We start from the raw sequence: 21,074 nt of genomic DNA on the forward strand, positions 1-21,074 counted from the left end.
TGAGCTGCAATGCGCTCCAGAAACTGGCGCGCAACCTCTTCATCGGGCCCTTTGAGCGGCTTGATAAAGACAACGTGCGGATTGGGCTGCGAACGCCGGGCGTTGATCCTCTGGATGCCGACCGGCATGGTTGTGGTCCTTGTGGATGATGTGTGAAGGGACCAGAATACAGAATTTTGCAGCTTTGGTATTTAGTTTTTGGATTTTGCTAATGGTTTCACTACCGTGTCCAAAGAAGGCAACCACGCGGTCTCTGTCGCGCTGGTGGCGATCCCCCCAACGCCTGAGCACGTGCTACCACTTAACGACGCGTGCACCAAAAGAGCGCCCGCTACCGCTATAATTCACAGCACACTACCGCTATATTCTAGCCTCAGGGCATTCCCCAAAGCACTCGTCCTCAAAACTCAACTCATATATGCCAGTATATTTTTGTAAATATCCAAGTTGTATTGGCGCTCTCCGTACTTCATATACGCTCCTCTATCTCCTCCGCGCTCCGCCACCGCCGCCGCCTCCGCCGCCACCACCCTCGCGGTCGGCCAGGGACACCACCTCGCCAATGCCGGCCGCCTCCTGCTCGTCTTCGAGGGCGGTGATCTCCTCGCGGCAGTCCCACCACTTCTCCTCGCTAAGCTCAAAGGCCTTGGTCTTGGTCTCCTTGACCAGCATCGACTCCACCTTGATGTTCTTCCACCGCAGCTGCGTCATGAGGATCTCTTGCCACTCGTTGGACGTGCGGTTGAAGAAGTCTCGCCGCGACTCAAACGGCCGTGGGTGTGGCAGGCCGTCGTCGACTGGTGTGTCGGCCTCGGTGGCTTCGGTGTCTTCCGAGTCTGCCACAGACGCCGACGACGACGACGCGGCCGGCGACTCCGCATCAGCCGTAGACGCCGTGTCCGACGCGGCGGCTGCGCCCTTGTTCTTGTTCCGCGTGCTGGGCGTAAACTTCTTGGGCGCTGGGTCGTCCTCCATCTCGACGTCCTCGTCGTCCTCGTCGTCCTCGTCCTCGTCCTCGTCTTCGTCGTCGTCTTCGTCTTCCGACTCGTACCACGCGTCGTCCATTGGCCGGCTAAACACCTCCTTGCAGCCATCCAGCTTGCCCAGGTCCACAGCGTGCATGTCGTCAAACGTAAACTCGCGGTCGTCCTTTTCGTACGTGCCGCCGTACATGTAGAGCACATCGCCCTGCACGGCCAGCAGTGAGTTGAACCGTGCGTGCGGCATCTCCATCGACACGGGCATCTGCCGCGCCGGCGACTTTTCTTCGTCTTCGGCCGCCTTCTTGTCAAGCTCCATGGCGTCTTCGTCGCTACCGTCGTCGCCGTCCTTCTTGCTCGTCGCCTCCAGCGCCGCCAGCTGTTTCAGGAGCTCTTCCTCGTTGGCCGCCGCACGGTTACGCCGGCCGACACGCTGCTCGCCGCCACCGCCCGTCGCCTTCTTCGCTGCTGTCCGTGGCTTGCGCAGCGCCAGTGGGAAGAACCGGTTGCGCTCAATGTTCCACGCAAAGAGCTGGTTGAAGAACTCGCTGTCGAGACCCTCGTCGCTCTCCTCGACGTCATGCACGCCGCCAAACAGGATGCCGCGCCCGCGATGGTACGCCATTGTGGCACCCGCCCGCGTCGGGTTGGGCGCATTGGCCGGCTTTTTACGCCGCTCCCAGCGCACAACAGGCGCGGTCCCGGGTGCGTCCGTGGCCGGTGGGGGCGTAATCCGCAGGTAATAGCAGTCCTGGTGCACGACTGCCTTCATGGCGTTCCGTCCGCCGCCGCCGCCGCCTCCCTGTTTGCCGCCGCCGCCTGGCTGACTAGCTGCCTTGACGCGCGAAAACCCGCCGTACAGCACGGCACCCTGCTCGTGCGGCAGCAGCGTAAACGACGACCGCGCGTCGGGCTTGAGCTGAGCCGGCGGCAGGGCCGGGTTAAACCAGACGAAATTGGCCGTGTCGTAGAGCCACAGGTCCGCCAGGTACCGCGTCTGGTTGGCCGTGTCCTGGAAGCCGCCAAACAGCACAATGTAGTTCTTGAAGTACGTCATGCGGTGCCCACTGCGCGCCGGCGGCGACTTTCCCTTGGTATCGAGCCGCGTCCACTCGCGTGCCGCCGGGTCCAGCCGCCAAAAGTCATTGTAGTGGTAGAATGTGCCCTGCTTGGGCGAGCTGAACTCGCCGCCAAACAAAAACACCGAGTTGCTCAGGTTGCCGCCGCGGCACCACGCGTGGCCCGACCGCGGCAGCGGCGTGTTGGGCGACGTCACCGTGCGCCACTCGTCGCGGTCAATGTAGTAGATGTGCAGGTCGTTGAAGAACGTCGCCAGTGCGCCGTTGAAATACTCGCCGCCAAACAGCAGCAGCTGGTTGGCATTGGCTGGCGATGCCAGGAAGCTGGCCGCCGCCCGCGCCCGCGGCGGGCCCTCTGCGACCGTCTCTGTCACCTTGAGGAACAGCTCCTGCTGCCGCCTGTACTCCTCGAGCACCTGGTCGAGGTCGACATCCTCAGCATCGCTGCCGTCCTGCTGCTTGGCGTCCTTGACCTTGGCCTTCTTCGCTGCCTTCTTCTCCTGTTTCTGCTTCTTCTCCGCCGCCTTGGCCTTCTTGCCCTCGCTCTTGGATTTCTTGTCCTTGGCCATTGTCAAGCAAGATGAGTGTAGCCCGCACGCAACCCTATGGCGGTATCTTTGTCGATTTACGTCGTTGTCGTCAAAGGCGATGAAAGTGGATTCGGGTTTTTTCAAGCGTGCGGGGCAAATTCTTGTCGCTTGAGCAATGACTTCCTTCGGCGGCCGTAAAGAGCTGGGCCTGGCAACGTAAGTCCTCCGTCCTCCTTTTCTAGTTGGTGGTTTGAAATGGAGATTGTATTGCTTGTGGGTTTATCGTAAATCTGTGTTGGGTCGATTTTGGGCCTTGTGTTATGAACTTGTTAATAATCGGTTTGGGAGGGTTTCACAAGGGAAGGAGTTGCCGTCAACTGGCAATTAGCTCTTTGCCCTCACTAACACACATGTCCTAAGATAATTGGTATCCCACGCTCTAACTATAACAAGCTGCGAGGACAAACTCTCGTAACTACAGCTTAAATAAGAAAATGGAGCCTTTCCATCCTTTCTTCCTTTTCTGGATTTATTTCTTCTCTCTCAGCCTTTCTTTAAAAAAATAAATAATAAACAGTAAATAAGTAACAAATTGAAAACCAATCGTTTCGATCACATTAATGACAACAATCACAAACATCATTACATTTTACTTCTTTGTTCATTTTTAGAGTATGGATGTATCTCAAACGCCGTGAGCCGCAAAGTGACGCGCCTTGCTGATTTATAGACGCTCTGTGCGGCTCACAGCCTGGCTGCGAGCTACTTGCTGTAGCCGTTCTCGCGCAGCCAGCCGGCAATGTCCTTGCCATCGCGCTGGACCCATGCAATCTTGGACCGGATGGCGTCCAGGCTCTGTGCCAGCGCCTGGTCGTAGCCCTTGGTGTTCTTGTCCGCGAAGAAGGCCTCGACGCGCGCAATCTGCTCCGGCCGCGAGAAGCTGGACGTCATGATGCTGACCATCGAGCCGAGCATCGACAAGCCAGGCGGCAGGCGCTTATACAGGTCGTCCCAGTTCTCCGTCATCCACGTAAACAGGGCCTCAATGCCGGTGGGGTGGCCGCGCAGGCCAGAGGCCGGCATGTAGATGTCCTGGTCCTTGACCTCCTTGCCGCTCAGCAGTTCAAGTGTGCGCTTGATGAGCTCAGGGTCCTTTGCACGGCCCAGGCTGCGCAGAGCCGTGTTTCGTTCGTCGCTGTTCTGAGAGGTACGCCAGAAGTTCAGAACGGCGTCGTACTGTGGGTTCTTGTTAGCGTGTGTCAAAGTAAGCAGGGAGTGCGTGCATGTCATTCTACTCATCGTACCTCATCCTTGCCACCGTATTTCAGCGCCATGCCAAACACGCTGCCGCGGATGTTGGGGTGGATGGCCAGGGTGTCGCCTGCCATGAAGCGGTTGAACATGTCCTTGGCGGCCGCGATGATGGTCTTGTCGCCGTTCAGGCCGGCGCTGCCAAACAGCATCGACTTGAACTGCTGCTCAATATGGCCGTCCGAGTCGGAGAACGTCCAGCCGAGCTTATGGGCCTTGGCACTGACGAGGTCGCGTTGGAACGCCTCGAGGCTGTCACGGATCGCGGCATCCTCAAAGATCCAGGCGCTCTGCACAACCGAGAGCCGCGAAATGATCTCGTTCCAAACAACAAAGTCCGACTCCTCGTTGAAGGACTTGAGAAGGCTAAGAACGCCCGACGTTTTCTGGTAGCCGGAGATGGCCAGTGCACCGGCGTCGGCAATCATACCAGCACGGTCCTCCACCGTCAGCAGACCCTCCTTGGCGGCCTCGCCGAGTTTGGCAAGACGCTCGGGCGAGTACGACGTGCGGAACAGGCTCGTGTGGTTGGCGTTGAGCTTGAAGAAATCCTTGCTCGACACCTTGAAATCGGCCTCGCGCGTGTTCAAGATGGGCTCCTCGTCAACGCCCTCCTTGGTGCGGATGCCGAGAAGGACAGGGTAGAGAATCCGGTCCTCCTCGGGCTTGACGTCCCCCGTGCGCAGGAAGCGGTTCTGCTTGAGGTGGATGGAGTCGTCCTTCTCGGTGACGGTGACGACGGGGTAGCCGACGTTCTTGGTCCAGACCGTCATGACCTCATCCACAGGCTTGCCGCTGGCCTCGGCCAGGGACGCCCAAAGGTCGCCCGTCTGCGTGTTGCCATAGCTGTGCTTCTTGAGGTACCGGCGGACGCCCTCGAGGAAGGCGTCCTCGCCTATGTACGTGGAAATCATGCGCAGAACACAAGAGCCCTTGGAGTACGAGATGGCGTCGAAGATCTGGTTGATCTCGTCGGCGCGCTTCACAGGAACTTCGATGGGGTGGCTGCTGCGCAGGGAGTCGAGAGACAGGGCACCCTGGAGCGTGTCGCTGACGTACGACTCCCAGACCTTCCACTCGGGGAAGAAAACGTTGCACGAGTACCACGAGGCCCAGGTAGCAAAACCCTCGTTCAGCCAAAGACCATCCCACCAATCCATGGTGACCAGGTTGCCGAACCACTGGTGGGCGAGCTCATGCTGAACAACCTCGGCGACGCGCTCCTTGGTGGCGGCACCGCTGGTCTTCTCGTCCAGCAGGAGGTCGACAACACGGTAGGTGACGAGACCCCAGTTCTCCATGGCGCCCTGGGCGAAATCAGGAATGGCAATCTGGTCCATCTTCGGCAGCGGGAAGTCAATGCCAAAGACTTTCTCGTAAAAGGCGAGCGTGCGGGCCGCTAGGTCGAGCGAGAAGCGGCCGTTTTCCACGTTCTGGCCGGCCGGGGCGTACACGCGCACGGGCACACGGAAGTCGTTGGATTCAATGTAGTTGAGCTCGCCGACGACGAACGCAACGAGGTACGTCGACATCTGCGGAGACACGTTGAACTTGACGGCCTTCTTGGCACCGCCGCTGATCTTGGACTGAACCTCCGTCTCAGACGCAACGTCCATGTTGCTCAGGCACGTCAGGTGCTTGTCGGCAATCAGGGTGACCGCGAAGGTGGCCTTCAGGGAGGGCTCGTCGAAGCAGGGGAAAGCGCGGCGGGCGTCAGTGGGCTCCATCTGGCTGACGGCCATGATGCCGTTGCTGCCGTCGGCCTTCTTGAAGGTAGAGCGGTAGAAACCAGCCATCTTGTCGTTGAGCTGGCCGGTGAAGGACAGTTCGAGCTGGGCCTTGGTGCCCTTGGCGAGGCTGCCATCGAAATCGATCTTGGTCGTCTGTGTGTCTTCGGTATATGACACAGAAGGCGACGAGCTGATAGCAGCACCATCGCTGCTGACCGTGACACTGTGCACGTCGATCTCCAGGGTGTGCAGGGAGACGGAGCTGGTGTCTTTGACGACGTCGAGGTCGATGATGACGGTGCCCTCAAAGGTAAACTTGTCAAAATCGGGCTCGAGGGTGACGTCGTAGTGCTTGGGGACGACATCGGCCGGCAGCAGCTCGCGGCCCAAGTTCACGGCGGTCGCAGTGCCGTCGGCTCCAGAGTGGCGACACATGGCGTGGCGACGGTGTGAACAGTAACGGACAGAAGTCAAAGGTTGAAGGCGCGAGACGGGGTGCCGATGCGAGGAACGAATGGATGACGGCTGCGACGTATGTAGAGGTCGCAACTGCTTGTGGTGAAGCAAAGATGGACAAGGGCAGAAGGCGGCAGACGAACAATGGCTTTGTAGCAGTTAGCGGCGTTGGTCCAAGTTGGCTTCTTCAACCGTTGGTGGTTTGTTGGAACCAGACTGTCTGCGCCTCGTTCCTGAGTGGTGGGGGTAATGTAGGTGAAGGTTGGTGACGGGTGTTACTCAGGGCCACGTCTAGGCCGTAGAGCGATGCGGATGGGGCGAAACAACAAAGGCCTGTGTCAAGTTGAGCGAGACACAGCTGTGATGCAACTTACAGAGAGCGAGATGTTGTCGTATATTGTGACGCCAGCGGGGTAATGCAGGCAGAAGAGATGTGTGTCGAGAGTTTAGAGCGGGGGACGGTTGCTCTTAATAAAGCAGACGAGAACGGTGATTTGGTGGCCCGGCAGCCCAGTGTTGCCAATGGAGAAGACATACCGAACAGGCAGGAAGGAGGCGGGGAGGAAGGGGCAGGTAGCCGATGCGATGAAGGAACGAATGGCCCCAGTAAAAAGAAGCGGAAGGCGCACCTGTGAGGGCGGACAAGCGACGGTGGACGTGGGCTGTCCCTTCCTTGAAAAGGCAGCTCGTGGTGAAACGAACTGATCGATAACTAAATCGTGCAAGAAAAAATGAACTTGGAAAACTACCGACCTAGCAAAGGCGTACCACTACCATGCTCTGGTGCACAGACCAGGGGGCAGACCCGCCCCTACCATACGCCCTCACACCTTCCTATCGTCTGTCCCAAGCCGTCGGATCTCTGAATCTCTGAATCTTACGGCCATGAGCCTTACGGGTTTTGCGTCTTGCCTTAACTATGCACTCCGCACAGGTAGCTCTTTCCTATTTTGCACAATTTATGGCTACTAATAGGGAAAGAATGGCTCCCACCTTTCCGTCGTATTCGTCACTTAGGGTCGTCGAATCTCTGCCCGCCTTCCGCTTTAGGAAGGCGGAGTTTTTTTATTGTGCCTGTCCTACTCTCCAATACTTCGTACGAAGAAATTCGTTCACCGAGCCGCACGTGACATCATTAGGGCACTTTGCACGACCCTTCTCGCGATTCTGTGAGATATCGAATCATGGGAATACCATCGCGAACATCAACTCCCCCAACGCCGCAGTCACGGACCCATTGCAACTGCATTGCCCTTGTGAAATAAGGTTAGGACGACGCGGAGGATGCAGCCTAGGGTCGATCCGCCGAAATACGTCAAGTACTGCCTTACGCGTGAGGGTCCTCACGAGCCCCGGTCGATCGAACAATCTCGTGCACATGCTAAAGCTCAATAACCCGTCCGGACAGCTGTCTTTGTCCTCGTAGCCGAGATCGAACGCGGGAGAATTGGCCAGGTGCGGCAACGCATCGTCGACATCGGCAAAGTATGAGTGCAATTGACCAATCACAGGTGTACTAGCTCTGCTCTCAAGATCAAGCAGCGCCGATTTCTTCCTTAGATAGCGGGGTACAGACTTACACGCGTATAGTAACCCCTTTATGGGGTACCACACTAACATTGCAGCCAACACCACCCAAGCCAGGAACGAGCTTACCACGAAAACATAACGGCGACGCGGCCACCTTTCGAGGTCCGGGACGGCTTCCGGAAAAGAGAAGAGAGCGCCCTGAAGCTCTGGGGCTCAAGCCGAGCTCGGTACCGCTCTATAAAAGCAAGGGAGTGGCCGGAGGAGCTCCGCCAGAAGCCATGGCGAATGTCACGATGTTTGCAGTTGATTGGGAATGAGCGACGGTGAGAGACATGCATGGGCTTCGAAACAGAACTATGCCTTGGCAAGACAGCAACGGCCAGCGCAGCGGCACTCCGGCCAGCTGCACCGAGCATCACGTCTTCTGTGCACGGTTCTTCAATCCCGTACTTGCAGAGCTGCGCTCAGAAACCCACAGAACACAGAACGCAATTCGCACTGTCTTACTGTCCGGCCCCATCTGCTCATTGCTCACGCCAGGGCCAAGTAACACCCCACCAGTGATGCACTAACACCACAGTGCCCCTCCAAAAGGGACAAAAAAACGGCAGGAACGAACAACGGCTGTTCCGTGCAGCGTGGCTGCCCCTCCAAACCGGGGCGCCCAACAAAACAAACGGACGTCCAGACCAACATACATACCAACGGACTGTTCCTTCTGTATCTGTCCTTAAAAGGCTCCTGTCCCTGCCTTTTCGTTTCCTCTCCTAGACATCTTCGTCCCCATCATAGCACCCACGTTCCTGCCACCTCTACGTTTTAAGGCCAATTCGTCCCGTCCGAACCAAACAAAGGTAGGAAAGAAGGAGCTTCCCACCCTAGAGAGAGCGAGCAAAAAAGCGAGCTTCACATCCCGCGAACATAATCACGCAGTCTCCCCCCATATCGAGGTGTCTGTCTTTTTTCCCTCGCGCATCGTCTGCTGTCAAACCCACATTGTTCATTGGCTCCCCTCCATCGTTGCCCCTCCACAACGACTTAATTCCTTCGAATCTTGTGATCTGTTTTCCTGTTTCCATGAGGCATTATCCCGTTTTGTTATGTCGTCACTCTGCACTTCCCCATAAATAGCTCCTGCAATATTTTCCTGCAAATTCTCCGACTTTCGCTTTCGGCCTTTTTGACTCACTGCGACTATTGCAAATTTCTCGTTGTCGTCAAGATTGCCTGTTAGCCTCCCTCTTATACCTTCCCTCTCGCTACTGTTTTGTTTTTGTTTCGTTTCTCTTCTTCCTTCTTACAAGCCACTGACCAGCATCACCAACTCGCAGGTTGTATCTGACCCGACTTCCGAGCTAGCTTCCTCAACAGCATCCGACCCCACCAAAGCGTTAAAATGGCCATCACCAAGATCCACGCGCGCTACGTCTACGACTCGCGCGGCAACCCGACCGTTGAGGTCGACGTTGTCACCGAGACTGGCCTGCACCGCGCCATTGTCCCCTCGGGTGCCTCCACTGGTACGTTACGCGTCACCTCCCCCCCAATATATTTTGGACTCGACGTGTTTCGAGTGCACAGAAGCGCAGCTGGCTGACTTGTGTGTTTTGCAACAGGCCAACACGAGGCTTGCGAGCTCCGCGATGGCGACAAGGAGAAATGGGGTGGCAAGGGTGTCCTGACCGCTGTCAAGAACGTCAACGAGATCATTGGCCCCGCCATCATCAAGGAGGCCGTCGACGTCAAGGACCAGTCCAAGGTCGACAAGTTCCTGATTGACCTTGATGGTACCCCCAACAAGACCAAGCTGGGCGCCAACGCCATCCTGGGCGTGTCCCTGGCCATTGCCAAGGCTGGCGCTGCCGAGAAGGTATGTTCAATTCGACCGGCCGACGGGAAAGAAGCTCGAACATCGCACAGACCAATTGGATGCTAACATTTCCGCCTCTCTTCCTAGGGTGTCCCTCTGTACGCCCACGTCTCCGACCTGGCCGGCACCAAGAAGCCCTATGTCCTGCCCGTTCCCTTCATGAACGTCCTCAACGGCGGGTATGTTTACACTGGATTCCCGAAGGCGATTTGACGTGCGGGAATGACTAGGGAGCAAGAAACACACGCTGACGAGTTTCCCAGTTCCCACGCCGGTGGCCGCCTGGCTTTCCAGGAGTTCATGATCGTCCCCAGCGACGCCCCCTCTTTCTCCGAGGCCCTGCGCTGGGGTGCTGAGGTGTACCAGCAGCTGAAGAGCCTGGCCAAGAAGAAGTACGGCCAGTCTGCCGGCAACGTCGGCGACGAGGGTGGCGTCGCCCCTGATATCCAGACTGCCGACGAGGCTCTTGAGCTGATCGCCGAGGCCATCGAGAAGGCCGGCTACACTGGCCGCATGAACATCGCCATGGACGTTGCCTCCAGCGAGTTCTACAAGGAGGATGTCAAGAAGTACGATCTGGACTTCAAGAACCCCGAGAGCGACCCCACCAAGTGGATCACCTACGAGCAGCTGGCCCAGATCTACTCCGACCTCAGCAAGAAGTACCCCATTGTCAGCATTGAGGACCCCTTCGCCGAGGATGACTGGGAGGCCTGGAGCTACTTCTACAAGACCCAGAACATCCAGATCGTTGGTGACGACCTGACGGTCACCAACCCCCTGCGCATCAAGAAGGCCATTGAGCTCAAGGCTTGCAACGCCCTGCTGCTGAAGGTCAACCAGATCGGTACCCTGACCGAGTCAATCCAGGCCGCCAAGGACTCCTACGCCGACGGCTGGGGCGTCATGGTGTCCCACCGCTCTGGTGAGACTGAGGATGTCACCATTGCTGACATTGTCGTCGGTATCCGTTCTGGCGAGATCAAGACTGGTGCCCCGGCCCGCTCGGAGCGCCTGGCCAAGCTGAACCAGCTGCTGCGCATCGAGGAGGAGCTCGGCGAGAACGCCGTCTACGCCGGCAAGAACTTCCGCACCTCGGTGAACATCTAAACCGCTCGTCACAACGACCTGTCGGGGATGACGTGAATGGAAGCGAACGATAGAGAAGCCGTAGGCGCTTCAGCAACATGATTTAGGGCATGTGAGAGTAAAAACGGAAGAAGGCCGGTGAAAACGGCTAATGGAATATGATGGGGTCCGGTGACTCATACCGTAGATACCACAAATAAATTTGCAAATTTAGGGAACAAACCCAGCGAAGGTCGTCTTCACGACGTGCGTGAGTCAGAATGCACGAATCGGTGTGTGATGAGAATTAAACAGGAGTTGTGTCAGCAGGCTGTGGCGCCTGTGGCGTCTGTAGCGGGGTTGTTGTCACAGCAACTAACTGGGTTTGTTTACTAATAAATACAACCCCACAATTTCGACAACCGACACAACAAAAATGCTAGCCAGAGACGGCCCAATTCCTTCGCCCTTTCCTAAAGCAGCAGCCTACACACACGGTAGGCGCGTCTTAGATTGCTGGCCGGAGGCGCGTTTCATTGACCTCTCTTCCCAATCCACTCTTTTCACTCTTTTGCATCACTTTCGTCACACACCACCGGCAACCGACACCACCGCGATCATGGCTGCCTCCGACGAACTGATTAACTTCGATGTTATTGAGAGCCAGAAGGAGAACATCCAGTCTCTTCCTGGCGGCCGGTCAGCCCGAAAGCTGGCCGAGCTCTACTCCCCGCAGTCTGTGGGCGTCCAGGGCGACAAACTGGCCCCGATCTTGACGCCGACACCAAACCCGGGCGACACGAAGACACTGCACGACACGATCCGTGCCGATTTTGAGGCTGAGCTGGCCGTTGCCGCCGAGTCTGACGACCCCCTTGACGCGTACGACCGCTACGTTCGCTGGACTCTGGACGCCTACCCGTCTGCCCAAGCAACACCGCAATCCCAGCTGCACCTCCTGCTCGAGCGTGCCACCAAGGCCTTTGTTGGCGCCGCCCAGTACCGAAATGACCCGCGGTACCTGCGTCTCTGGCTGCACTACATCCACTTCTTCTCCGACGCCCCCCACGAGACCTACGTCTACCTGTCGCGGCACAACATTGGCGAGAACCTCGCCCTATTTTACGAAGAGTATGCCGCCTGGCTCGAGGGAGCCACACGCTGGGCACAGGCCGACGAGGTTTACCGGTTGGGAATCGAGCGCAATGCACGGCCGCAGGCGCGCTTGATGCGCAAATACCAAGAGTTTGAGCAGCGCCGCGCGACCCAGGCACCGGAGTCCCTCAACCCCGACGCACCACCATCTCCCGCCCTGCCGACAGTGCGTCCGGTTCTGGCTGCCAAGGTCGACCCGTTCGCAAGCGCCGTCGCCGCGTTGAACGATCCGCAAGCAGCACAACGTCTGCAGGAGCAGCAGAGGCAACAGCAAGCGAGCAGCCAGGCCGCACGCGGCTCCAAGCCAAAGATGGCCATTTTCTCCGACGCCAATGCGTCCGCAGCAGCCCCGGCCCTCGGGGTATCTGGTGCTTCGACCAAGGGTTGGGAGAGCATTGGGTCGCTGGCCGAGCGCAAGAAGGAGAACGTGGTGGCGGCAAAGCCGTGGGCCGGCGAGACGCTGAGTGCAGGCGGCAAGAAGCCAAAATCAAAGATGGCGGTGTTTAAGGACGCGGTAAGTCCCTGAGCCCTCTCGCTCTCTTTTTGGCCAGGTTGCTGCTCCCTTTCTTTTAAACATTTTGTTGATCAATATAGGACTAATTTGTTGGCGCTTGGGGCGGCAAATGCCTTCGGGGGCATTTGTCAATGTGTCTTCTCTGGCGCAAAATGTATCATTTTAGTCATTAGCCAAATCACACATTACTATTCATCCTTCGCAATACCAGGTAACAGTAAACCCGGCGAGCGGGAAGAAAGAGCGCGTCTTTGTCGACTTGCGCGCCGTCTATCCCACGCCAGAAGAGCCCGGGACGGAGCTCAGCTTTGAGGAGATTTGGGCGGCCAATCGCGGCTTGCAGCATCGATCGTGGGATGAAGTTGCCCCTGCAAAGGAAGACCAGGATCTTCTTTTCTCGCCAGTGGGTCCTCGCCAGATGGATGTGTTGGCGGACACAGTTGCGACGAAGCTTGTTGTTCATCGAGATGTCGTCCGGCTTGACGAGAACGGTGCGATGATCAAGAACCACGACCAGAACAACCGGCCAAGGAAAAAGAAGGTGGTGGAGGCAAACGTGACACAGATCAGTAAGATTCCTTATGGATTCCTTCGGAGATACCATGGCATTTGTGTCAAACTAACCACACCATATGTAGTCAAAGCAAAGTTGGACTCCCCCTCGAAGCCTCGTATGAAGAAGAAGAGCTCTGCCACATCTGAACCAACAATGACGATGCACACAAGAGCGGCAACAGACGACATTTATGAAATATTCAACCAGCCTAAAAAGCAAGGGATTGAAGAAGTGGAAGAAAACCGGTCTTCCGACGATGACTACGAAACGGACGGTGATTATACGAGCGGTGCAGAGAGCACGGGCACGGCAAGGCACACAGGGAATAGAGCGATGCAGGTGATGGAGAGGACGACGACGAGGGTGATAACGAGAAGGCGGACAGCGCGGATGTGGATGCAAGTGCTGTCGACGGCGACGAGGCAGGAAATGTGAGCAGTTGGTCTGACTTTGCAGTACGCAAGGACATCTCCGGCCTTCAAGATACAATCACCGCAGACCAGACTCCGTCGACCACGACAGCCGGCGACACCGATGACGTCGGCAACAGCAGTGACAGGGACGAGCCCGACGAGGAATTTAGCCCTCTTCCTATCCGCGGCTTCTCACACCCTGTCGGTGGCGACGCGAACGATGAAAATGCTGTTCCATCTTTGCCCTCTTCGCCGGTGCGCCCAGCTGCTCAAGATAAGGTAGTTGTGCCGGAGCCGCCACGAACTAGGACTGTATTTATCCCTATCCCGCCGGAAGACTATGTTGCACCCACACGGCCCTATAGGGATCCAGCCGAGGTGGCCAACAATCGTTTGCCGTTCATGACGCCCATTACGGAACGCACGGAGTCGTCGCTCGAATTCGATTCGGAGGACAATAAGCGGGCTTTGCATGCGAAGACGCCGAGCAAGGCTATGGGCAGACGGTCTCTTCACCTATCAAGCCCGAACGAAGAAGACGACGATGAAGATGTCGAGGTTGATGAGGAGGGTGAAGAGGAGAAGACCAGCAGCGGGATCATTCCGCCTGAGCCCTTGAGCAGTCCACTTATCGACATTGTCGACGACGACGACGACCTGCCCCAGCCTCCGCCCTTAAAACTCGCTCAGCCGGTCTTCCAAAAGGTCGCCGTCATCCCAGTGGTGGATAGTGCAGCAGCTTCCCGCACCGTTCCTGCCAAGGGACCCATCATCAAAGAGACCCAGTGCAACCCCGTCGACGAGGGCATCCGTGCAGAGATTCTGGCCAACATTCAACCGCCACTCGGCTCATATAGTGGATTCTACGACCATCGTGATGAGAAGTGCGACAAGGGTGCTGAGATCCGGCGATACGCCAAGGCCGTTTCGGGCAAATACAAGTCGGGTGGTAGTGGTGTAAACGGTGGTAGCGGCAGCGGGTCGGATCGGTCTAGCGGTGCCGGTGTCCCGGTCGTGATTCAATTTGCCGACTGCCCGTCGAAGTACACAGTTCGCCGCGAGATCGGCGCTGGTGCGTTTGCGCCTGTGTACTTGGTGGAGAACATGGACCCCGACGGCGAGAAGAATGCCAACGGTGGTGAGCAGCAGGCCGTAGCACAAATGGGACGCGGCGCCTTTGCTAGCGCCCACTCCCGTCGATACGCGCATGAGGCACTCAAAATGGAGACGCCGCCGACAACGTGGGAATTCCACATGATGCGGCTTGCCCACACACGGCTCGGGCCGCAGCACCGTGCGACAGCGTCTTTAGCGCCCGCTCTTGAATGCCATTTATACCGAGACGAGACATTTTTGTTTCTCCCATTCTACCCGCACGGCACACTGCTGGACGTTGTCAACCTGTTCCGCGGCGAGTCTTCTGGTGTGATGGACGAGACTCTGGCAATGTTCTTTGCCATTGAGCTCTTCCGTACAGTTGAGTCACTTCATAGCAAGAACATTCTGCACGGCGACATCAAAGCCGACAACTGCCTGCTGCGGCTGGAGGATCCCCTCTGTACGCCGTCCCTTGGCAGTAGCACCAGCTCCAGTTCCAGCAACAGCCGTATCGCGGACAGCAGCGAGCAGTTGTCGAGCCAGTGGCAAGCTGACGGCACGGGCGGCTGGGCTGCACGCGGCATGACGCTGATCGACTTTGGCCGGGCCATTGATATGCGCGCGTTCCCGGCGGACGTCAAATTTGTAGCCGACTGGAAGACGACGGCCCAGGATTGCGCCGAGATGCGAGAGGGTCGCCCCTGGACATGGCAGATTGACTACCATGGCCTGGCGGGTACATTGCACTGCCTTCTGTTCGGCAAGTACATGGAGACGGTGCGGTGCGACCAAGGCATGAGCGCTGCGTTCCCAGGTGACGCCGCGCTGGGTGCAGGCGGACCGGGGGCCGCATTGCTAGAGCGTGGCCCCGTCAAGCGTTACCGCATCCGCGAGACGCTTAAGCGCTACTGGCAGACCGACATCTGGACGGAGGCCTTTGAGTTGTTGCTCAACCCGGCAGGCTTTGCTGCGACCGAAGAGGGCGGCAAGATGCCGGTGCTCCGGTCGATGCGCCATGTCCGCGAGCGCATGGAGACGTGGTTGGCGGCCAACTGCGAGCGTGGTGTTGGGCTGAAGAGCCTGATAATCAAGGTCGAGCACTGGGCACGGACACGGAAGTAGTGGAGATTGGTTTCTGGTGTCTATTGCTTATTGTTTTATCGTTATATGAGGCACGAGTTTGGTACTTTTTTCTTTATTTGCATTTTTGGCATACATACCCGAGATTTGGTTACAAAATACACTAATTATTCATTGGATTTTCCAATTCCTATTCCTGCTGGAATCCTATGATACAATACCCACGAACGTCAAATTCAAAAGGCAACAACACAAAACATCAACATCGAAGACATTCATTTCTTTTTCTTGGCGTCTTTAACCGACTTCTTGTCGACCTGCTCCTGGACGCGCTTACGCTCCTTGGCGCCCTCAGCTTGCAGTGCCTTTTCCTTCGCCCTGAACTCATCGGTGTCCGCGTCCATGCCAATCAGGCTTTCCAGCAGCTTGATTTCGTCAGCCCAGACCTGGTGGTCCTCAAACTCCTTGCCATTGGCGCCCACACGGTCAATGGGCGTCTCCAGCACCATGGGGAGGCCCGCAAAGGCATCGTTGTTGACGAGGCTGTGGAAGGCGCGCAAGCCCAAGAACCCGGTGCCAATGTTGGCATGCAAGTCACGCCGGCTGGCCAGGGGCGCCTTGCTGTCGTTGACGTGGAATGCGCGCAGGTACTGGAGGCCCACGATGCGGTCAAAGTCGGCCACCACTTTGTCAAACGCATCCGGCGTGCGCAGGTCGTAGCCCGCCGCAAACGCGTGGCACGTATCGATGCACACGCCCACGCGCGTCTTGTCGTCGATCTGTGCAATAATCGCCGCCAGGTCCTCGAACCGGTCGCCCACCGTCGTGCCGCCACCGGCCATGTTCTCAATGACGGTCACCACCTTGGAGGGCGCTGTGTCGGCGTGGGCGCGGTTGAGGGCCGCGGCAATGCGTCCCAGCGCCGCCTCGCGCGTGCCGCTGCCGGCCACAGCGGCGCCCGGGTGGAAGTTGTACAGGCGAATGCCCAGGGCGTCGCAGCGGCGCAGGTCGTCGACAAAGTTGGTGTACGCCTGGTCGGCCTTGGCCGGGTCGGGCTGGGCAAGGTTGACGAGGTACGAGCCGTGGGGCAGGCAGTGGCGTGCGGCGTCGTAGCCGTGCTCAGCGCAGGCGGCATGGAACGCGTCGCGCGTGTCGTCGGCCAGAGCCGGGTTCTGCCATTTGCGCTGCGACTTGAGGAAGAGGGCAAACGCGTTGCCGCCGACGCGCACGGAGTTGGGCACGGCATTCTGGACGCCGCCGGCGCTGCTGATGTGGGCTCCAATGTACATGGCCTTTTTGAGTGTGGCCACGTCGGTCCTCTCGGCCAGCGGCGCATCGTCGGCGGTCTTGGCCCGTTTCGTGGCCTTGGATGTTTTGGCAGCTGCCGCCCCCTTGACGTCCTCAACATTTGCCTTCATCGAGACGTCTTCCTCAGCCTTGATCGCAGCCCTGACCTCGGGTCCGTGGCTATCGTCCTCGTCCTCCGGCTCGTCCTTGGCCTTGCGCTTCAGTGATGCTGTACTGGCCTTGGTGGCGAGCTTTAATGCGGCCGTCTTGACGGCGGATGCCGTCTTGGATACCTTTGAGACCTTGGCCGGCGACACCTCCTCTTCCTTTACGCGCGTCGTCGTCACTTTTGCCGTCTTGGTTGTCTTGGTCGTGTTTGCTGTCTCAGTGGTTATCTCGGTCACGGCGGCTGCCGCCGACTTTGGTGGTCTGCCCCGGCCCCGTGACGCCATGTTTGATGGTTGCGTGTCCGCTGCCACTACAGTCGTTGTGCTTATGGTCTGCTTCTTTCTGCCGCCTGACAGAAGCGTGTTCCACGCAGCAGCAGCGCCTGTCGACGCAGTCTTGGCCTTTCGAGGAGACTGGCGAAGGGGAAGGGACATGGCTGCCGGCGTCAACCACGGCCGGAACGCGGTCAACAATGGGCGAGTGTAAAGGGCCAGTGTGTGAGTTTGTGAACAAGTTTGTGCGCTGTGGAACTCAAAACGTGCGTATAATATTCAATCAGGAGGTTGTTGTGCTTTGTCGTCCACCTCAAGTTTGAGGCTGAAGTTCACTGCATCAACATCACTAACAGGGTAATTACTGTGGTTGAGTGGATACAGGGGACGCCCAGGGCAGCCAGCCGCGTCGCGGTCGCGCGGTCATGTGACCACTTTAGTCGAGTTCTGCTCGTTCCTTCCTAATAATCAGTTCGCCTCCCTCCTCCGATAAGCGATAAGGATGGCCGCCAAACGGGAAATTCGAGAACCAGTCCAAAATGTTTAGTCGCAGTTGAGAAAAGTCCGTTCTCCGTCTTTCTCGTCTTCCGCCTCTGTCTTTCGACGGCCACTCATTTTAACCTCCCCTTCACGACGAACTCTCTCGATGATATGTTTAGACGCCTTTTTCGTGCCATAATGACCTCCGAGGCCGTCCCACGTGTTCCCATCCCCCCGCGCGGGGTGGACTACCGCAACAAAGTCGTCCTTGCGCCGATGGTGCGCTCGGGCGAGCTGCCGTCACGACTGCTGGCGCTGCAGTACGGGGCCGACCTCGTATGGGGTGAGTTAATGCGGGACGGGATATAGGACGATGTGCAAGGCGAGATTCAACATACATGGCAGCGTCCTGCTAACCACTGTTCCCGCACAGGCCCTGAAACGATCGACCAGTCCATGATCGGCACGACTCGCCGCGTCAACGAACGCACCGGCTGCATCGAGTGGTCGCGGCTGCCGTCCAACAGCGGCGAGAACGTCAAGCCCTCCATCATCTTCCGCATGCACCCTGAGCGCGAGGGCTCAAAACTCATCTATCAGATGGGCACCTGCAAACCCGAGCGGGCCGTCGAGGCCGCACGGATTGTGGCCGCCGACGTGGCGGGCATCGATGTCAACGCGGGCTGCCCCAAGTCCTTCTCAACCGATGGCGGCATGGGCGCGGCGCTGCTCAAGACGCCGGATAAGCTGGTTGCGATTCTCGAGGCGCTCGTCGCCAACATTGTGCCCGAGTTCGGCATCGGCATCAGCGTCAAGATCCGCATTCTAAAAGACCCCAAGGCCACCGAAGCCCTCGTCCGGCGGCTCGTGCGCACTGGCATCATCGGCCTGACGGTGCACTGCCGCACGACGCCGATGCGGCCGCGCGAGCGTGCCATCCGCGACCAGCTGCCCATGATCCGCGCTGTCTGCCACGAGGCGGGCGTGGCGTGTCTCATGAACGGCGACGTGACGTCGCGCGACCAGGCGCTGGAGTTGATGGCCGAGTACGGCGTGGACGGCGCCATGATTGCGACGGCCGCGGAAAAGAACTCGAGCTGCTTCCGCAGCAAGGCCGACGGCGGCCGGGCCGAGTGGAGCGAGGTGGTGGAGTCGTACCTGCGGCACGCCATCGATGTCGGCAACAAGTTTGGCAACACCAAGTATCTGCTGGCGCAGCTGGTGCCCGGGCGGCACGCCGAGGCCGTGGGCATGTTCCGCGGGCACAGCTACTCGGACGTGTGCGCGGCGCTGGGGTACGCGCACCTGATGGACAAGGCGCGCGAGGTCGACGAGGCGCTCGAGATCGACCCGGTGTCGCTGCGGAAAGCCAAGGAGGAGCTGGAGCGCCAAAAGCGGCAGCGCAAGGCCGAGGCGAACGAGGCCCGCCGGCTGCAGGGTGCCAACGCCAACGCCAACGCGTCCGCAGCCGCGGCGGGCGGCAACATGGCCGAGGCACGGTCCTCGGACCAGCAGCACAAGCGCAACCTCTCGGAGCGCGGCCCAGCAGCATCGGCAGCAGCGGCAACTGCGGCTGTAGTGACGACCGAAGCCCTGCCACAAAAAGCTGCCGCGATTGCAGCTTAGAACAGTGGCAGCATGCGGCATTTTGGGTTTTTTTATTATTATGAATTTTGTTTGATTTTTATGCTTTGTGTCTTTTGGCTTTACTTTGTCTTGCAGCATTTACATGGGAACCGGAAAATGGGTGACAGAGAAAAGGGAGGGTGAAGAGCGATTGGGCAAGACTTCCCAGCTCGCTATTTCCGTTACGTTACATATTTCACGATATCCAAGGCTTTTTCAACTGATGTTTACAGGAACAAAGTGTCTCGTGCTGCTCTTTTGTATTCCTGTACCTGTTCTAGCTGTATTTTGTCAAACCTAACACACCCTCGTCTCTAGGCTATACCTTTTTGCCCTGCGCCAGCAGCTCCGAGACTTTGGGCGGCAGAACCAGCGCGCCGCGGTTGTTGCGGTGGTAAAAGTCGACGAGGGTCAGTGCCGTTTTCTCGGGCAGGTCCTCGTGGATAAAGTGGCCCGCCTCGGGGAAGACTTGCAGAGCATATTTTCCTGGGTAGGTTAGCACACGACGTAATGGTAGCAGGCGCATCGTGGACGGGGCAATACACACCCTGCATTTGGCCAATTGTCAGCTCGGTGTCGAGACGGTCTGTGCCGGCCAACAGCAACAACTTGCCGCCGCGCGCGCCCAAAAACTTCTTGCTGAGCCCGACAAACCAGCCCTCCCAGAACGGCTGTGTCGCCCCCAAGTTCGTCCGCCATCGCCATCTCCGGCGTTTCGCGTCAGAGCCGTCGGTCGTAGACGCCGATGACGATGGTTGTGCACTGTCCTCGGATATAGATGTGCTGCTTGCGCCTGTTTCGGTCCTGTCCTCGTGGCCGTCTCCATCTGAGCCACCCGCCTGGCCGCCGCGACTGCCGTCGACCAACAGCGCCGGAACACTCGTCCGTGCGGATGTCGCGTTGCGGACCGTTCGTGACCGGATGTGCCACTCGATGCCGTTCTCCAGCGTCGGGAACCCGGGCGGCCGCGTGCCCAGGTACGTCTGCATGCTCTGCAGCGCGTCCATGGCCGAGCCCTCGACAACGTCCAGCACGGCAAACCCCAGCAGCGGCGACGAGGTGGGCGTCGTGTTCAGGCGGCCGGAATACGCCAGGTCGGTGACGACGGCACCGCCCAGCGAGTGGCCCACGAGCACCAGAGGCGGCGCATCGGGCCAGTGCATCTGCGCCTGGGCAAGGCGGATGACGGCCAGCAAGTCGCTGCTGAGGGTGGCGAGGCTCAAGTCGGTGCCCAGGTCGCCCGGGGCTTTCGTCAGGCCGTGGTCGCGTGCGTCGAGCGACAGAATGCCGGCGGCGGGCAGCCGCTTGCGAATTTCGGCGCCGACGACAGCAAACGAGAGGCCCGACGAGCCCGCGCCGTGGTGCATGACAAACAGAGGGCCGCCGCCCGTGGGCGAGGTCACGTAGGCGTGGTGCACGATGCCGCTGCCGTCGTCGGCCTCGAGGAACAGCTCGCGCTCGAAAAAGGCCGTCCAGGCGATGGGCTCCAGCGTCCGGCCACCACTGCTGCTGCCTGTGCTGCCGCCGCGGCCACGCGAGAGACCGCCCTGTGGCCGGGCAAAAAGATGCTGGCTGGCCGACGGCACGACGGTGCCGGCCGATGATGCGGACGACGCTGACGAGGCCGAGTCATCGTCAAAGGATGCACGTCCGTCCGCAGCACCAACCTCGCCACCACTCGCCTCCCCGTCCTCTTCGTCAAGGCGCCCGCCGCCGCTGCTGCCGACATGGGCGTCCATCTTGGCCCGTGCCCACCGGCGCTGCAGCTCACTCATAGCGTGAACGGTGACCGCCGTCGGTGGTGGAGGCAGCTGCGACGAGCACGAGGGCGCAGACGATGATGAAGATGGAGATAATGGAGGCCCCGGAGC

General features: G+C 58.7%; 7 protein-coding genes across 7 annotated transcripts; 3 read left to right on the plus strand and 4 right to left on the minus strand.

Moving 5' to 3' along the window:
* Positions 1-483: 483 nt before the first annotated feature.
* On the minus strand, positions 484-2,628 carry SPBR_00310 (Kelch repeats protein; the record flags this gene model as incomplete). The annotated part of the gene is made up of 1 exon (XM_040758629.1): positions 484-2,628. One exon carries the CDS (start codon positions 2,626-2,628, stop codon positions 484-486), a length of 2,145 nt encoding a protein of 714 aa, XP_040618380.1.
* Positions 2,629-3,351: 723 nt separating this feature from the next.
* On the minus strand, positions 3,352-6,065 carry SPBR_00190 (aminopeptidase 2; the record flags this gene model as incomplete). The annotated part of the gene is made up of 2 exons (XM_040758510.1): positions 3,352-3,825; positions 3,894-6,065. 2 exons carry the CDS (start codon positions 6,063-6,065, stop codon positions 3,352-3,354), a joined length of 2,646 nt encoding a protein of 881 aa, XP_040618381.1.
* Positions 6,066-9,012: 2,947 nt separating this feature from the next.
* SPBR_00513 (enolase) lies at positions 9,013-10,596 on the plus strand (the record flags this gene model as incomplete). The annotated part of the gene is made up of 4 exons (XM_040758832.1): positions 9,013-9,136; positions 9,233-9,486; positions 9,574-9,665; positions 9,750-10,596. The coding sequence occupies 4 exons, from the start codon at positions 9,013-9,015 to the stop codon at positions 10,594-10,596; spliced, it is 1,317 nt and encodes a 438-aa protein (XP_040618382.1).
* A 577-nt stretch (positions 10,597-11,173) lies between these two features.
* On the plus strand, positions 11,174-15,412 carry SPBR_00051 (checkpoint serine/threonineeeee-protein kinase; the record flags this gene model as incomplete). Its single annotated transcript, XM_040758371.1, has 3 exons — positions 11,174-12,223; positions 12,435-12,792; positions 13,119-15,412. The coding sequence occupies 3 exons, from the start codon at positions 11,174-11,176 to the stop codon at positions 15,410-15,412; spliced, it is 3,702 nt and encodes a 1,233-aa protein (XP_040618383.1).
* Positions 15,413-15,645: 233 nt separating this feature from the next.
* On the minus strand, positions 15,646-17,259 carry SPBR_00499 (AP endonuclease 1; the record flags this gene model as incomplete). The annotated part of the gene is made up of 1 exon (XM_040758818.1): positions 15,646-17,259. The coding sequence occupies one exon, from the start codon at positions 17,257-17,259 to the stop codon at positions 15,646-15,648; it is 1,614 nt and encodes a 537-aa protein (XP_040618384.1).
* Positions 17,260-17,775: 516 nt separating this feature from the next.
* On the plus strand, positions 17,776-19,203 carry SPBR_00601 (tRNA-dihydrouridine synthase 2; the record flags this gene model as incomplete). Its single annotated transcript, XM_040758920.1, has 2 exons — positions 17,776-17,920; positions 18,011-19,203. The coding sequence occupies 2 exons, from the start codon at positions 17,776-17,778 to the stop codon at positions 19,201-19,203; spliced, it is 1,338 nt and encodes a 445-aa protein (XP_040618385.1).
* Positions 19,204-19,522: 319 nt separating this feature from the next.
* Positions 19,523-20,978, minus strand: SPBR_00579 (protein phosphatase methylesterase 1; the record flags this gene model as incomplete). Its single annotated transcript, XM_040758898.1, has 2 exons — positions 19,523-19,689; positions 19,751-20,978. 2 exons carry the CDS (start codon positions 20,976-20,978, stop codon positions 19,523-19,525), a joined length of 1,395 nt encoding a protein of 464 aa, XP_040618386.1.
* Between the last annotated feature and the right edge of the window lie 96 nt (positions 20,979-21,074).

This window comes from Sporothrix brasiliensis, assembly GCF_000820605.1.
Source record: "Sporothrix brasiliensis 5110 chromosome Unknown Cont19, whole genome shotgun sequence".
NCBI classification, from domain to species: Eukaryota; Fungi; Ascomycota; class Sordariomycetes; order Ophiostomatales; family Ophiostomataceae; genus Sporothrix; species Sporothrix brasiliensis.